We start from the raw sequence: 16,980 nt of genomic DNA on the forward strand, positions 1-16,980 counted from the left end.
GATATCTGAGTAAAGCCAGCGAGGACTCTGGCGTGCTGGGGTGTTATAGGTGGGGGGTGGGGGGGAGGGGTAGCTCAGTGGTTTGAGCATTGGCTTGCTAAACCCAGGGTTGTGAGTTCAATCCTTGAGGGGGCCATTTAGGGATCTGGGGAAAAAATTGGGGATTAGTCCTGCTTTGAGCAGGGGGTTGGACTAGATGACCTCCTGAGGACCCTTCCAACCCTGATATTCTATGAGTCTATGACTGTGCTCCTGCACCAGGAGCAGCAAACGCAGGTGCTCGGAGACAGCTCCACTCCTGCAGCCCACCCAGCTCCTGCAGCAGGAACTGTTCGGAGAACAAGAAGTGGCCATGTAATCCGGGAGCCAGGGGGGCTTGGATCTGGTCACTCCTCCCTCTGAGGATGTCCCCCAGCCCTAGCTGTGCATGTTAATGACTGGCTACAATACTGAGTGTGGGTCAGGCTCATAGTGTGTTTAACTTGCAGTTGTCAAAAAGTACCAAAATCGGAGGGAAAATGTAAGAGCAGGCACTGGGGTGAGTGGGGCCCAAGCCCTGCCCTCCTCTGCCCCAACCAGGCCAGGAGACTGGGGAAAGGAAAGGAAAGTCCATCTGTCTCCTGCACTTCTGTTCTGGCAGGCCCCCACCTGAGCCCCACAGCCTCCCTCTGGCCTGGACTAAAGTCAGCCGCAAAGGAAAAGAATTGGCTCTGTGCCCTTGTGTGTGGCTTTATGATGCAGAAAGAGGGCCTGCGAAGGGGTTTGTTTGTCTGCTGCTTGTTCTTTAAGGTATACATTTGGGTCTTATCTCCCTTGTTTCTTTCTTCTAAAAGGCTCTGTGGCCAGCTGGGGAACTTGCAGGATGATGATCTCCCAAGGAGCTGCAAGCTGAGCACTTGAGAGGGGAGGGGATTTCACTCAGGTTGTTTAAAGCCCTTAAATTTTGCCTGGCTTCGTAAACCTGGTGACCTTAAACATCTGAATGTGAACGATTGTGCCCCACTCCTGCCAGCTGAGAGCAGAGGATGCCCCTATGCCAGATCTTTGGGTCTGTGAGACTTCCAGGGAGACCCTGTATCCCTGACCTTTCTAGCATAAACACCCGGCTAGACAAATCTCCTTTCAGGCCCTCAGAAGAGCCGGCAGGAGCAAAGCAAGGCACATGCCCCTATGCTGCTTCTTTTCCAGTCCTTTTCAAGCCCCACCCTTACCCAGAAGTGTGCCAGGGGAGCAGGCCTAGGCTGGATTCTCTGATATTGTCTGTCACTGCTGCTGACTTTGGGTGGATCTTTGGACTTTGGGACCCTGTCCCTTGCTGTATTATCTGTTTGCTTTTATCTGGTTGAAAGAATCTGAACTGGAGGACAGAGGAAGTGAAAGGAATCTGAAAGCTAGCTCTCTGCCTGTTGCTGACTAAGGACCTGCTGTCTCGTGGGCACAGCTGTAACACTTCCAGGACAGGAGGACTGGGACTGGGAGTCAGACAAAGACTCAGACCTCAGCTCTTTGATCCCACCTGGAAGAAGAAGGCTCCGGACTGCCAAGGAAACATGCCCTCTTCTCACTGGACCACATGGGCCTGGATACTTCTCCTTCCTGGTATGTTGGTGAGAGTCTTCATTCAGATGGCACCAGCATGGAGAGCTAGGCTGAGCCTGGGACAAACCGTTGTTCTCACTGAGCCTGCCTATCTATCTAATCTATCTATCTATCTATCTAATCTCCCCTCACCCCCTCGAATGTCTAGCCCATGCCTTTCCTTTCGCTGCCATGGGCCGGGACCCATGTGCCTGACTTGGTATTGAGATCTGAGTTGGAAGTTTAGGGTTAAATAAAGACAAGTCTCTTTGCTCGGCATCCCAGAGAAAACAAGTGAGGTTTTCTTCTTAGAAAGGACAATAGTACTGCTGCTCCTTGCCCCTGTCCCCCAGACCTGAAGCAGAGTTCTCCAGCTCCTTCTGGCCCTGGGGGCTTGTCCCTCCTGTGGGCACTGATCTGTGGCCCCTGCATGACAGACTGACTAAAGGACAAACTGTGGGAATATGCAATGGACTTTCCAACCCCAAAGTATTGGTCAGTGCAGCCTGGACTCATGCAGGGAAGATCAGTGGCCCAGCTGGGCACCTCCACAAGCAGATGGCAAGTGATCTGGGATGTGCTCCGGTGGCCTGCTGTGACTGACATTATGAGAGCAAGAAAGATTAAAATCCCAGCAAACTAAGATCAGAGTGATTCGAGTTCTGTAAGCAGAGACTCAGTCGATAACTCAGCCAAGAGAGCATCTTGGCATGTGGAATTGGCAGGGTCCGATCCTGTGCTGGGCTGAGTGGCCTCTGTCAGGACCAGCCCCTGAGTAAGCAGCAGAGTGTAGGGAACGGCAGCCCCAGGAGTCATCCATGTATCTGAGCACGAATCTGCAGAATACAGCTGTTGGTCATGTGCATGGGGCATTCTAGCTTTGTGTGAAGATCTTGGCGAATGGCTAAGCCTGACTCCATTTCAGATCACCTTGGAGTATCACTACAAGGTGGTTTGCCCTCTTTTTCTGTGGATTTGCATGCTTTGATATGTTTGCCTCGCTGTAAAGTTACCTTGGCTCTGAATAGCCTGGCTGCTTACCGGTTGGTTTTTGATAACCACCCCATTCTTGTGAGGATTTGTACCCTAATTTGACCAATCTGTGGGCACGCTCTGAACCTTAACCTCATACTAATAATGTTTTTGTCCAGTAATTTCCTTTGTTTTTTAATGGCTCAAGCATCCACCAGAAGGGAGCCCTGTTCCAGCAGTCTCTAGGGGGACCATGGTACAGGGGGTGCAACGCTCCAGGCAGGGCATGCTGGTCAGCAAGTCCCCACTAATCGCAGTCCCTGCCCATCCTCTCATGATGCTGCAGATCTACCTAGCTCATAGGCTCATTGATTCCAAAGCCAGAAGGGTCCATTGTGATCATCTAGTCCAGGGTGGGCAAACTTTTTGCCCCGAGGGCCACATCTTGGTATGGAACTTGTATGGCAGGCCATGAATGCTCACAAAATTGGGGGTTGGGTGTGGGAGGGGTTGAGGGCTCTGGATGGGGGTGCTGGCCAATGGGAGCTGCAGGGGTGGCGTGGGGAGCCCTCTGGCTGCCCCTCCGCGTAGGAGCTGGAGAGGGGACATGCTGCTGCTTCCGGGAGCTGCATGGAGCCACAGCACACATGGAGAGGGGCAAGCCCCCGACCCCGCTCCTCATCTGAAGTGCCAGAGCAGGGCAAGCCCCGGACCACCCTCCCCGGCAGGAGCTCAAGGGCCAGATTAAAATGTCTGAAGAGCCAGATGCGGCCCCTGGGCTGTACTTTGCCCACCTCTGATCTAGCCTGCCCCCGCCCCCTGCCCCTGTATAACAGAGGCCAGAGAACTGCCCCCAAATAATTCTCAGAGTGGATCTTTTAGAAACATATCCAATCTTGATTTAAAAATTGTCAGTGATGGAGAATCCACTACAACCCTTGGTAAATTGTTCCAGTGGTTAATTACTCTCACAGATAAAAATGTATGCCTTATTTCCCATCTGAATTTGTGTAGTTTCAACTTCCAGCCACTGGATCGTGGTATAACTTTCTCCGCTAGATTGATTTCTTCCCCATGGAGGTACTTATATACTGGGATCAAGTTACCTCTTAACCTTCGCTTTGTTAAGCTAAATAGATTAAGCCCCTTCACTGTAAGGCAGGTTTTCTAATCCTTTAATTGTTCTTGTGGCTCTTGGCTGACCCCTCTCCAGTTTATCAACATCATTCTTGAGTTGTGGACACCAGAATTGGACATAGGATTCCAGCAGTAGTCGCACCAGTGCCCAGCACAGAGGTAAAATAACTTCTCTGCTCCGACTCGAGATTCCCTGTTGTCACGGAGTCCCCCGCCGATGCTCTGGAACTGCTCCCTATGAAGCCAGTCAGGACTCTGGGGAAGTCTCCTTTCTGTGAGCAGACTGTCTGCAGGACCCACAGCTCACACAGCTTCCACCTTCCTGGGTCTGACCTCGGAGCATTCAGCATCCTCTCTGCCACTCCATGTGCTTCCACAGCGAGTCCGCCCAGGTGGGGTCCTGGGGAAGCCAGAGGGCCCTGCACCCCAACTCCGCAGTCAGACGTGACTTTCAGCCAGCCAGTAAAACAGAGGTTTATTAGATGACAGGAACATGGTCTAATACAGAGCTTGTAGGTGCAGAGAACAGGACCCCTCAGCTGAGTCCATTTTGGGGGGCAGTGAGCCAGACAACCATGTCTGCACTTCACTCCTAGTCCCCAGCCAGCCCCAAACTGCCTCCCCCTGCAGCCCCTCCTCCTCTGGGCTTTGTCCCTTTCCAGGCCAGAATGTCACCTGATTCCTTTATTCTCCAACCCTTTAGCTCTCACCTTGCAGCGGGGAAGGGCCCAGGCCATCAGTTGCCAGGAAACAGGGTGTTGGCCATTCTCTGTGTCCAGACCCCTGCACATACCTGCCCTCTAGGGCTCTGCAACGATCATACACCCTTATCCCACCCCCTAGATACTTAAGAACTGCATAGGGGAAACTGAGGCACCCCCACACTATTCAGAGGAAACATTAAGAACAGTCCCACTTCGTCACACCTGTTTATGCATTTCAAGAATGCATTCGCTTTTTTGGTCACTGTGTAGCACTGGGAGCTCATGTTCAACTGATTATCCACCCCCTGAAATCTTTTTCACGGTCACTGCTTCCCAGGATAGAGTCCCCCATCCTGTACATGTGGTCTGCATTCTTTGGACACATTTATGTTTAGCCATAGTAAATAGTACACAGCAACTGCCTGGCCTCCTCTCTATCCCCCACCCTCCAGATAGACAGCGGGTGCCCGGCCTCCTCTCTGTTCCCCACCTCCCCGAGACACAGCGAGTGCCCAGCATCCTCTCTGCTCCCCCTCCCCGAAACACAGCAAATGCTGGGCTCCTCTCTGCTCCCCCCTTCCCCAATACACACCGAGTGCCCAGCCTCCTCTCTGACCTCCTCTCTGCTCCCGCCCCCAAATACACAGCGAGTGCCCGGCTTCCTCTCTGCTTCCTCCTCCCCTGATACAAGGGGAGAGCCTGTCTTTTCCGGGAAAAGAGATGAAGTTGGCTGAGGTGGGCATGAGCTGCTGTAAAAGGTGATTTTAGACAGAAAAGCCCTTGTTTGACAGTGTCACGGTAGTAAAACTGTCATGCCAGGTGCTGGGAATTCAGCTGGAGCTGAGAGAGGTGGTGATGTCAGCTAGGTTCCTCCCTCTGGCTCGATCTGGTCAGGACATCTCTCAGGAGCAGGATGACGAAAGCCCAGGGTCCCAGGAAATGGGGGCGGGGGTGGTACCTATGATGGTGAAGCTTACTTCAGTAGCCTCCATCTTTTCTTCCTCTTCTGTCTGTTCGTTCTGTCTTTCCCCCCAAAACGCTCTTTCTTTAAGGATCCACACAGGGAAGGGTGGGTGGAATGGTTCAGCCCCTCCCAATTAGGCCTAATATCCAACATCCCAATTTTGGCTCCACATCATCATCTGTTTTTACTTAGCATCATTTCAGCAGTCCTTGGATGACATCAATGTGGCCTGTTTGGTTCCGACTAGCCCAGTGTCTCTGCGGTTCTCTTGCACCTGTTCATAACATTCTTCGTTGAAACTAATTTGACCTAGTTTCCATGATAAATTCCTAAGCAGGGAAAAGTTACAGCCCAAGTGTCACAACCATCCACTCTGCTCCCCCAGTACATGGAGCATGACCTGACTCCACTCTGTTCCCCTTCCCATCTACACCACCCACAAGCTCTCCAGATTTCTGCACCTTGCTCTGACTCCTCCGGTTCTGGTCTCCCGTGCAGGCACCTCTCTTGGGGCTGAAGTGCTTGTGGTTCCTTTGGATTCAGGAAAATGTATTTATTGGAAACCTCGAATGTGTCCAGAATCCCTGTTTGCAATCAATCTCCTTCTCATGGCTGCAAACACCTTCATGCTCTCTGGCTGATTCCAGGAACTCTCTCTCGCAATCCTGGCACTCTCCTGCTCGTGTTTAGAGGGTGAGACACTGCACGGTTTCTATTTGATGTGCAGTTTTGTGTTGTTGAAGCCGAGTCTTGCTCTCTAGGGATCAAATCTATGTGTTCCAGAAATGCTGGGAAATCCATACAGCTCACAGAGCTCACGCCTCATAATTGCCAGCTGGACAATGACATGGAAACACAACACAGCTGGGGAGAAGTGCTCCTTGGAAGAGCATCTTCAAGCTATTCCTTGAGATCCCCAGCAGGGGGAGTGGAAGGATCCCCCGTGTGGGGGACATCTCCAATCCCCCAGCCCCCAAAACCAGTATCATTACCTAAACCTTGGCCCTTCTGTATCCCATGAGATACACTTCTCTCTGCCCCATCTTCCTGCCTGTGGACAGGTGCTGTCCCAGGGCGCTCCTCAGCCCCTGCAGGCTCCCTGTCTTACTTTACATCTCAGTTCCAAGACTAATCCCTTAAACCCAGAATCTGTAAGAACACTATTCCCCTTTCTTAGGGTGTGTCTACACTATCCACATTGCAGCGTGGCCACAGCACGGCCGCGCGGTGACGTGGGCAGTGTAGACACGCTTTACCGGTGGGGGAGAGGGATTAAAAAAGCCACCCCGAACGAGTGGTGGTAGCTTTATTGGTGGGAACATGGCCATAAAGCACTGCCTGTACTGGCACTTTTCGTTTGTCGCTCAGGGGGTTGTTTTTTCACACCCCTGAACAACAGAAATTTTAGTTCTGAAAGTGGCAGCGTAGACACAGCCTTAGACTCGTAGGTTCCAAGGCCAGAAGGGACCAGTGTGACCTAGTCTGATCTCCTGAATCGTATAGGCCAGAGACCTGGCCCACAATAATCCCTAGGGCAGAGCTTTTAGAAACACAGGTTGCAGAGCAGCAGCCGTGTTAGTCTGTATCCGCAAAAAGAACAGGAGGACTTGTGGCACCTTAGAGACTGTCATAACTATAAAGGGAAGGGTAACCACCTTTCTGTATACAGTGCTATAAAATCCCTCCTAGCCAGAGGCAACTTCCTGTTACCTGTAAAGGGTTAAGACGCTCAGCTAACCTGGCTGGCACCTGACCCAAAGGATCAATAAGGGAACAAGATACTTTCAAATCTGGGGGGGGAGGCTTTTGTTTGTGGTCTTTGTTTACATGTTTGTTCTCTCTTGGGGCTGAGAGGGGCCAGACAGAAATCCATCTTCTCCAACCCATACTAATCCAAGTCTCCAATATTGCAACCAGTATAGGTAAGCCAGGCAAGGCAGATAAGTTTATCTTTCATTTTATGTGAATTTTCCCTGTGTTAAGAGGGAGGTTTATTCCTGTTTTCTGTAACTTTAAGGTTTTGCCCAGAGGGGGATCCTCTGCATTTTGAATCTGAATACCCTGTAAAGTATTTTCCCTCCTGATTTTACAGAGGTGATTCTTTTACCTTTTTTTCCATTAAAATTCTTCTTTTAAGAACCTGATTGATTTTTCATTGTTCTTAAGATCCAAGGGTTTGGATCTGTGTTCACCTGTACAAATTGGTGAGGATTCTTATCAAGCCTTCCCCAGGAAAGGGGGTGTAGGGTTTGGGGGGATATTTTGCGGGAAGACGCCTCCAAGTGGGCTCTTTCCCTGTTCTTTGTTTAAAACGCTTGGTGGCGGCAGCATACGGTTCAAGGACAAGGCAAAGTTTGTACCTTGAGGAAGTTTTTAACCTAAGCTGGTAAAAATAAGCTTAGGGGGTCCTTCATGCACGTCCCCACATCTGTACCCTAGAGTTCAGAGTGGGGAAGGATTTTCTTTTTTGGTGGTTCGGGTTATTGATGACATCTTCATCATCTGGACCCATGGAAAAGAAGCCCTTGAGGAATTCCACCATGATTTCAACAATTTCCATCCTACCATCAACCTCAGCCTGGTCCAGTCCACACAAGAGATCCACTTCCTGGACACTACAGTGCTAATAAACGATGGTCTCATAAACACCACCCTATACCGGAAACCTACAGACCGCTATTCCTACCTACATGCCTCCAGCTTTCACCCAGACCACACCACATGATCCATTGTCTACAGCCAAGCTCTACGATATAACCGCATTTGCTCCAACCCCTCAGACAGAGGCAAACACCTACAAGATCTCTATCAAGCATTCTTACAACTACAATACCCACCTGCGGAAGTGAAGAAACACATTGATAGAGCCAGAAGAGTTCCCAGAAGTCACCTACTACAGGACAGGCCTAACAAAGAAAATAACAGAACGCCACTAGCCGTCACCTTCAGCCCCCAACTAAAACCCCTCCAACACATTAGTAAGGATCTACAACCTATCCTGAAGGATGACCCAACACTCTCACAAATCTTGGGAGACAGGCCAGTCCTTGCCTACAGACAGCCCCCCAACCTGAAGCAAATACTCACCAGCAACCACATACCACACAACAGAACCACTAACCCAGGAACCTATCCTTGCAACAAAGCCCGTTCCCAACTGTGCCCACATATCTATTCAGGGGACACCATCACAGGGCCTAATAACATCAGCCACACTATCAGAGGCTCGTTCACCTGCACATCTACCAATGTGATATATGCCATCATGTGCCAGCAATGCCCCTCTGCCATGTACATTGGTTAAACTGGACAGTCTCTATGTAAAAGAATAAATGGACACAAATCAGATGTCAAGAATTATAACATTCATAAACCAGTCGGAGAACATTTCAATCTCTCTGGTCACGCAATTACGGACATGAAAGTTGCGATATTACAACAAAAAAGCTTCAAATCCACACTCCAGCGAGAGACTGTTGAATTGGAATTCATTTGCAAATTGGATACAATTAACTTAGGCTTGAATAGAGACTGGGAGTGGCTAAGTCATTATGCAAGGTAACCTATTACCCCTTGTTTTTTCCTACTCCCCCCCCTCCTCAGACGTTCTTGTTAAACCCTGGATTTGTGCTGGAAATGGCCCAACTTGATTATCATACACATTGTAAGGAGAGTGATCACTTTAGATAAGCTATTACCAGCAGGAGAGTGAGGTGGGGGGAGGTATTTTTTCATGCTTTGTGTGTATAAAAAGATCTTCTACACTTTCCACAGTATGCATCGGATGAAGTGAGCTGTAGCTCACGAAAGCTTATGCTCAAATAAATTGGTTAGTCTCTAAGGTGCCACAAGTACTCCTTTTCTTTTTTCGGGTTCTGTAGTTTCTGCATCAGAGTGTTGCTCTTTTAAGACTTCTGAAACCATGTTACACACCCTGTCCTGATCAGATTTTGGAAGGCACTTCAGATTCTTAAATCTTGGGTCGGGTGCTATAGCTATCTTTAGAAATCTCACATTGGTACCTTCTTTGCATTTTGTGAAATCTGCAGTGAAAGTGTTCTTAAAACAAACAGCATGTGCTGGGCCATCATCAGTGTTCCCTCTAATTTTTCACTGCAGATTTCACAAAATGCAAAGAAGGTACCAATGTGAGATTTCTAAAGATAGCTATAGCACCCGACTCAAGATTTAAGAATCTGCATTGCCTTCCAAAATCTGATCAGGACAGGGTGTGTAACATGCTTTCAGAAGTCTTAAAAGAGCAACACTCTGATGCAGAAACTACAGAACCCGAACCACCAAAAAAGAAAATCAACCTTCTGACTCAGATAATGAAACATGCATCAATCTGCATTGCTTTGGATCATTATCAAGCAGAACCCGTCATCAGCATGGACGTATGTCCCTGGGAATGGTGGTTGAAGCGTGAAGGGACATATGAATCTTTAGCGCAACTGGCACATAAATACCTTGCGATGCCGGCTGCAACAGTGTCATGAGAACGCCTGTTCACACTTTCAGGTGACATTGTAAACAAGAAGCAGGCAGCATTATTGCCTGCAAATGTAAACAAACTTGTAGACAAACTTGTTTGTCTGAGCGATTGACTGAACAAGAAGTAGGACTGAGTGGACTTGTAGGCTCTAAAGTTTTACATTGTTTTTGAATGCGGGTGATTTTTTTACATAATTCTACATTTGTAAGTTGCACTTTCATGACAAAGAGATTGCACTACTGCACTTGTTTGAGGTGAATTGAAAAATACTATTTCTTTTGTTTATTATTTTTAGAGTGCAAAAATTTGTAATAAAAAATAAATATAAAGTGAGCACTGTACACTTTGTATTCTGTGTTGTACTTGAAATCAATATATTTGAAAATGTAGAAAACATCCACAAATATTTAAATAAATGGTATTCTATTATTTTTTTTAATCGTGCGATTAATCGTGATTAATGTTTTTAATCTCTTGACAGCCCTAGTATACACACATGCATCACACAGACACCCCCCCACACACACACACACTGTGTGAACCTACCCCACGTACCTAGTTCACTTACAGTCAGCAACGTCTGAACATTTCACCCTGATGCTAAAATATTTAAGCAACTTGGAGTTGGAGTCTAACTTGGTCACGTCCAACAGAAAGCAATCTGCTGCCGAGGTGAGTCTGGGTGCCACACTGACACCGAAGCCGGGCCCAAGGAGGTGCTCTGTCCCAGGTACTGCCCCCTGCTCAGGCCACAGCTCTGTTCCGCTTGGGCTGAGCAAATCATTGATTTGGGGGTTTTGTGGTTGAACAGGAAAAAAAACCTTGGGTCAGTGAGAACTGGTTTCTTGACTATATGAAAAACAGGTTGAACAAAGCATTTCAAATGTCGCTTTGAATGGATATTGTTAAAACAGACTGAGTCAGCATTTCCAAAATGTTTCTTTTTGGGGCTGAAACGACTGGCTGAATTCAATGCAAATTCTTGAACAGGTTCAGGACCCTGAAACATGCATTTTTCAGTGAATTTGCTATTTGCTGAATGCTGGGCACCAGGCTTGCGTTCTGCTTTAGGGCAGGGGAGCGAACAAAGCCTCTGCTTCTGCTCTTCTGCAGGGGGCAGTGGTAGAGACTGATCAGATGCCAGGCCAATCCTGGGTTTGAGTGTCACCAACCCAAGCACTCAAAAACTTGGAGTCAGGAAATCATGAGATTGGCTGAAAAGTCATGAGATTTAAAACAATAATAAATGTAAACCTCCTGGTTTCTGAGTCCTCCAGCTGCACTCGGCCAATGATGTCTGGCTTCTCTCCACAACCACATGGGCTGGGAACATACTATATCTTACAAAGCACAAGCTAAGATTCTCCAAACTCATAGGACTCCAGGAGGTGGAGCTTTAGGAAAAGCATCAAGTATCACCAGCGTTTGCAGCACAGGCTTTGTACTGTCTCTAGGCTGGGGGAAGTCTTCCTCACAACCAGGCTCTTTGTCGCGTACTAGTGTGACATGGAGATAGGCCCTGCTTCTTGGCTCTGGGCCCCATAAGCCCACTGCTAGAGCACTGGCATCTTCCTTGTCTCTGCATGGCCTTCTGAGCAGCCGTGCTTTGCAGAGGAAGAGAGGTCTGGCCTCACAGCGCTGGGGCTTACGGGGCACCAGGAACACATGGCAGGGAACGAGGAGGAGGGATTTCAGTGGTTCAGGGAGAGGGGCACATCCTAGCAGCTGCTGACGTGGTTCTCTCCCTTGCTCCTAGGCTGTGCCATGGGATGGCCGAAGCAAAGCAGCTCTGCTCGGAGTGACATCAGAGACTGCACTACATCCCCTCCGGTGAGATCCTCCCCGGCCTGACTGTACCCCCCACTAGCCAGATTCTCTCGGGCCCAGACCTTCTCCCTCCTCTCTGCCCTTCTCTGCCTCCAGCCTTCTCCCTGCTTCTCAGTGCAAAGCAAGGGATCCACATGTCCTGGCAGGGTAGCCAAAGGGCAGCCAGCCAGCGGCTGAACAGAAAGCCGAGCCCCCTACAACACAGGGGCACCTCCCTGCCTTTCTGAAGACTGTCTCTGTCCTGTCTGTGCTCAGCTCTGAGCCCCGTTGCCCCGAGTGCAGGCAATACACGTCAGAGGGTCCACGTGCTGCCAGGGCCATCTGTTATGGGCCCCAGGGAGCAGCCAGCCAGCCCTTGGGTGGTTTCAATGACATGCTGCCCCGCCTGGCAGCACACAGGAGTAGAGTGGTCAGCACAGCTGCACGTCCTCACTACTCCTGCTCTCCATGCCAGCAGTGCAGGGCCCCCACGGAAGGCCAGGAGGGCGGAGGGCTGCTCCGGGGATCGGCCCCTCATTAGTGTGTTTCTCTGTGACCTCAGTTCCTGCCCCCCATGGTGACGGACACGAGCGCACAGCTAAATGCCCTACGCCAACGCATGCAGTTCTACAACATCAGTGCCTACATCATCCCAGCCACCGATGCACACATGGTAAGGCTCAGGCTGCCAGCCTCCAGGTCTCTGTCCTGCCCTAGGGTCTCCCCCACCCTCCATTCCCCGGGGCAGGGGCCCCAGCATTTGCTGCACCCTGATCAGGAATAGGCACCCTTTGCACAGTGCCTGCCTGTGGTTCAGGCCCTCGCTGCCTGTCCCTGGGAGCACAGCTGTTTGGCCCAGCGCTTCTGGCCCAAACACCTGCCCCTTTCCCCTGCCTGGATCATGTTCCCCTTGGTGCACAGCCCCTGCCCCCCAGGCACCATGAGCCTTGCTAGTGGGAGGGACTGTAGGGCAGAGTCCCACTGGGCAGCTGCTGTCTGCCAGTGTCCAGACTGTTCAGCGCACTCATCCCTGGGCAGCAGCGCTGTGCTGGGGTGTCGGGGGGGTGGGGGGGTGCTATGATAGTGTGTCTCTGTGGGGGCGAGGCATGTGCTATGCTGGGGTGTCTTGGGGGGCAAGTGTACGCTGTGATGGCATGTCTCTGCTTGGGGGGAGGCAGACATACGCTGTGATGGCGTGTCTCTGTGGGGGGGGCAGGCGTGTGCTGGGATGGCGTGTCTCTGCGTGGGGGGGGTCGGCGTGTGCTGGGATGGCGTGTCTCTGTGGGGGGGGGCCGGCGTGTGCTGGGATGGCGTGTCTCTGCATGGGGGGGGCAGGCATGTGCTGGGATGGTGTGTCTCTGTGTGGGGGGGGCCGGCGTGTGCTGGGATGGTGTGTCTCTGCGTAGGGGGCAGGAGTGCGCTGGGATGGCGTGTCTCTGTGTGGGGGGCAGGCATACGCTGGGATGGCGTGTCTCTGTGTGGGGGGGGCGGCGTGTGCTGGGATGGCGTGTCTCTGCGTAGGGGGCAGGAGTGCGCTGGGTTGGCGTGTCTCTGTGTGGGGGGCAGGCATACGCTGGGATGGCGTGTCTCTGCGTGGGGGGGGCCGGCGTGTGCTGGGATGGCGTGTCTCTGTGGGGGGGGGCCGGCGTGTGCTGGGATGGCGTGTCTCTACGTAGGGGGCAGGAGTGCGCTGGGATGGCGTGTCTCTGTGTGGGGGGCAGGCATACGCTGGGATGGCGTGTCTCTGCGTGGGGGGGGCAGGCGTGTGCTGGGATGGCATGTCTCTGCGTGGGGGGGGCAGGCGTGTGCTGGGATGGCGTGTCTCTGCGTGGAGGGTGCAGGCATGCGCTGGGATGGCGTGTCTCTGCGTGGGGGGGCAGGAGTGCGCTGGGATGGCATGTCTCTGCGTGGGGGGTGGGGACAGGTGTGCACTGGATGGCATGTCTCTGCGTGGGGGGTGAGGGCAGGCATGCACTGGGATGGCATGTCTCTGCGTGGGGTGGCTGGCATGCGCTGTTCTGGGGTGTCTGTGGGGGCACGCAAGCGCTGTGATGGCGTATCTCTGCGGGGGCAGGCAAGTGCTTTGCTGGGGTGTCTCTGCATGGGGGTGTCATGGAGTCACCAGGGAGATGCTCTGAAACTACTCCATATGAAACAAGCCAATACTCTGGGGGAGCCTTCTTGTCTCCAGAGCAAGAAGCTTACACAGCTTCGACCTTCCTGGGTCTGACCTTGGAGCGTTTAGCATCCCCTTCCAACTGTGCGCTTCCCGCAGCGAGTTTGCCTGGGCGAGGCTCCTGGGGAAGCCAGAGGGCCCTGCCCCGCAACTCCACAGTCAGACGTGACTCTCAGCCAGCCAGTAAAACAGAAGATTTATCAGTTGATAGGAATACAGCGTGGAACAGTGTTTTCCCCAGGAATTTAAATTAGGGGAGGTTGTTCGAATTTACGGGGGTGGTGGGTCAGGGCCGATGAGGGGTGAGACCCTGAGGGTGAAGGTGAGCTGTATGGCACCATAGTAAAAACTGAAAAATGTTTCATGACCATTTTATTAGATTTAACTTATATTTTAAAATCATCACACAATTTAAAGTTGGCTACTCAAGCCTTCTATGAAGCACTACGTCTACATCCTTCTTTGTTTCTTGTTATAATTTCGCACAACTCTGTTAATGAACTTCTTGAATGCAATGCGTTCATCTTTGGTGTCTTCTTGTTTGTCCGGTACTTCCATTCCTTCAGTTGATATGCTCATTAGTTCATTCACATGATCAGGCAGAAGGCAACTTCTTTCAAAACACAAAATTCTATTCAATGATGAAAATTCAATATTGAATATATATTGAATCCTTAAGTGAAGAGGACAAGAAGTGTTTGTTAAGACAACTGAAAAAGTACACAGACTAGATTCTTAAAAATCTACAACAGCGACTTCTAGATTCTACTCAACCTCTATGTAGCTTTTACAGATCTCAGTCCTATAAAACACCGACAGTTGAGTGGAGTGAGGCAGTACTAGCAATGGGGCTGCCATGTGCTCAGGACAGAATAGAGAATTTGAACACAGAGTGGAATATCATATGACGAATGAAGATTTGACTTCAACTTCTTTTTTATCATCACTAGTGGCTTGACCCAATCTTTGTGCTATGTTTCCTGGGATGAAGGAAGTAGGAATTCATCTCTTGTTACTCCCAGTCACAACAGTACAGTTGAGCGTTCTTTTTCATCATTTCATCATGTTTCATCATTCATCATACCTTCATTACTCAACTTCTGGACTGAAGTCTTTGCTTCTTCCAGTACTTTTTCAATGGATAGCTCTCTGATTGATCCAAATGTAGCTTCTATTGCTGGACAAAGATCTGCTACTGTTGTAGCAGATGCCTGGATGGCATTGTTTAATGACCCAAGTAGTTTGAACAGTAGACTTACAAGAGAGAGAACAGCAATAGTCTTCTCTGAACGTAGTAGCAAAAGTAATCCACCAGCCTCACTATTTAGATCCATCCCATCTTGGTAGATACTTTCCAAGGCCAGTAATAATGGCTGGAGTAATTTTAAGACAACAGCCAAGAGACAGGGAAAGGATTTTCCCAGGTTGGACTAATCTGAATTTCAGTCCCAGTGTATCTTCTATATCTTCTGTATTTTCCAAGATATTCAGTCTTTTTGGACTCTTGCTGAAAAAAGAATCTAATGAAGACATTAAATCTGTAGCTTTTTAAATGTCTTTTGAAGAGTCTGCAGCTCGTACTAGTGCTAGTTGGAGTAGATGGCCTCTGTAGTTTGCATAGGAGAGATTTGGGTTACACTTTTCTCTGAGCAAAGCTTATACTTCACCATGTCTTCTAGAGAAGTTTGCAGGTCCATCAAATGCACAAGCAGCCATCTGTTTGGGGTCCAAGTGACAAGCATTTAACTCTTCTAAGATGTAGGTTGTCACAGATGCAGGCAATGTGTCTTCTATAACTTGAACATCTAGAAATACATCTACTGGCCTACCACGGACATCAAGATAACATACACAATGACTTAATACTTGATGCCCATTTGCATTTGTGCATTCATCAGCCATGTATGTGAATTTTTTGAATGTGGTGAGAGAGTTCTACACTTTTTCAACTGTTGAGTCTTTCACTGTTGCACCACGTGCTTCTAGCCAGTCAGTTGAGTTTCTTGCAGAAAGACAGTGAGCATTTGCTGGCCTTGTTTAGGACCAGTGTTCAACTTCAGGATGAACAAGTGACAATGCACTTAACATTGGCCTCCAGTTTGTAGTGTGTGGTATCTCTTGCTTAAATAGAAAGTATGATGCCACAGCCATGTTTGTTCGCATGAACTGTGTTGTGTCTCCAGTATTCTTAACAGCCTCATTAACACTCACCAGTGTTGTCCTTGGTCAGTGGAGACTCAGAGTTCAGAGGTGCTTTCACATGAGTTCACCTCCGAGGTTGGGGGCAAGAAGGCACCTTGCTCATTCCTCCAGCTGCTCACTGTTCGCTCTGGCCACTGTTGTTTGTTGTGCCACTGTGCACTCCATCGATCTGTTACCAATGGCCCTGAGCTGTCACCTTCTGCTGCCACCTGCCACTGTGACCTCTGAGAGTTGGTCTCTTGAGTTCCACCCAGCTCTCAGTGATTTCATCTGAGCTCTCAGTGGGGAACCTCGCTGCTAGTGCAGACTGGGCCGTCTCTTCCACAGAAACCCTGTCCCACAGCAGGTCTAAGCACTTAGACCTGATTATCAGTGATTTCAGCTGTAGTGGTCACTTAAAACAAGACTCTCTATGGAGCCTAATCAGCTCTGTCTTTAAACAGTGGAGAGGGGCAGGTCAAATAGTACTTGTGACTCAGGCAGACCATCAAGCCAAACACCTGTCCCCACCCTCTCTCTTGATGCCCTCAATCAGCACAGGCTAAGTACAGTTCTACTGCCCTTTGCTCAGACAATAAGAACAACAACATTTCATTACCCCCTGCATTCAAGTGATTTGTAACCCAACCCCAGCCAAAATCTATCGCTTGGGCAACACAGCTCTGTTTGCTGGATACCTAGGTAGATTAGGTGTGAATGCAAATACAATCTGGTCCTGAAGCCTTTCCCCCCAGCCCCCAGCTCATCACTACCTGTCAGGGAGAACTCATTTAGACTTTGCTTACAAATCATAATTTGAAATTATTAGGTTGGCCAACATCACTGTTGAATGCACTGGCATTGTCATAAAAAACAACAGCTGTACAAGGAAGCTAGTCTATGTTCATACTTTTCAAATGTATTATACTTTTGCAGATACACGTATGTTATCATACATTTTATATCA

General features: G+C 49.7%; 1 protein-coding gene across 1 annotated transcript in view; it reads left to right on the plus strand.

Moving 5' to 3' along the window:
- Positions 1-1,347: 1,347 nt before the first annotated feature.
- XPNPEP2 (X-prolyl aminopeptidase 2) overlaps positions 1,348-16,980 on the plus strand; it is a 37,916-nt gene continuing 22,283 nt past the window's right edge. Inside the window, exons 1-3 of the mRNA XM_084639644.1 lie at positions 1,348-1,599; positions 11,607-11,680; positions 12,219-12,329. Of these exons, the coding sequence (XP_084495770.1) occupies positions 1,551-1,599; positions 11,607-11,680; positions 12,219-12,329 (234 nt within the window). The 5' untranslated portion in view covers positions 1,348-1,550. The remainder of the gene's footprint in view (positions 1,600-11,606; positions 11,681-12,218; positions 12,330-16,980) is intronic.

The sequence above is a fragment of the Lepidochelys olivacea genome, assembly GCF_965140295.1.
Source record: "Lepidochelys olivacea isolate rLepOli2 genome assembly, chromosome: 9".
NCBI classification, from domain to species: Eukaryota; Metazoa; Chordata; order Testudines; family Cheloniidae; genus Lepidochelys; species Lepidochelys olivacea.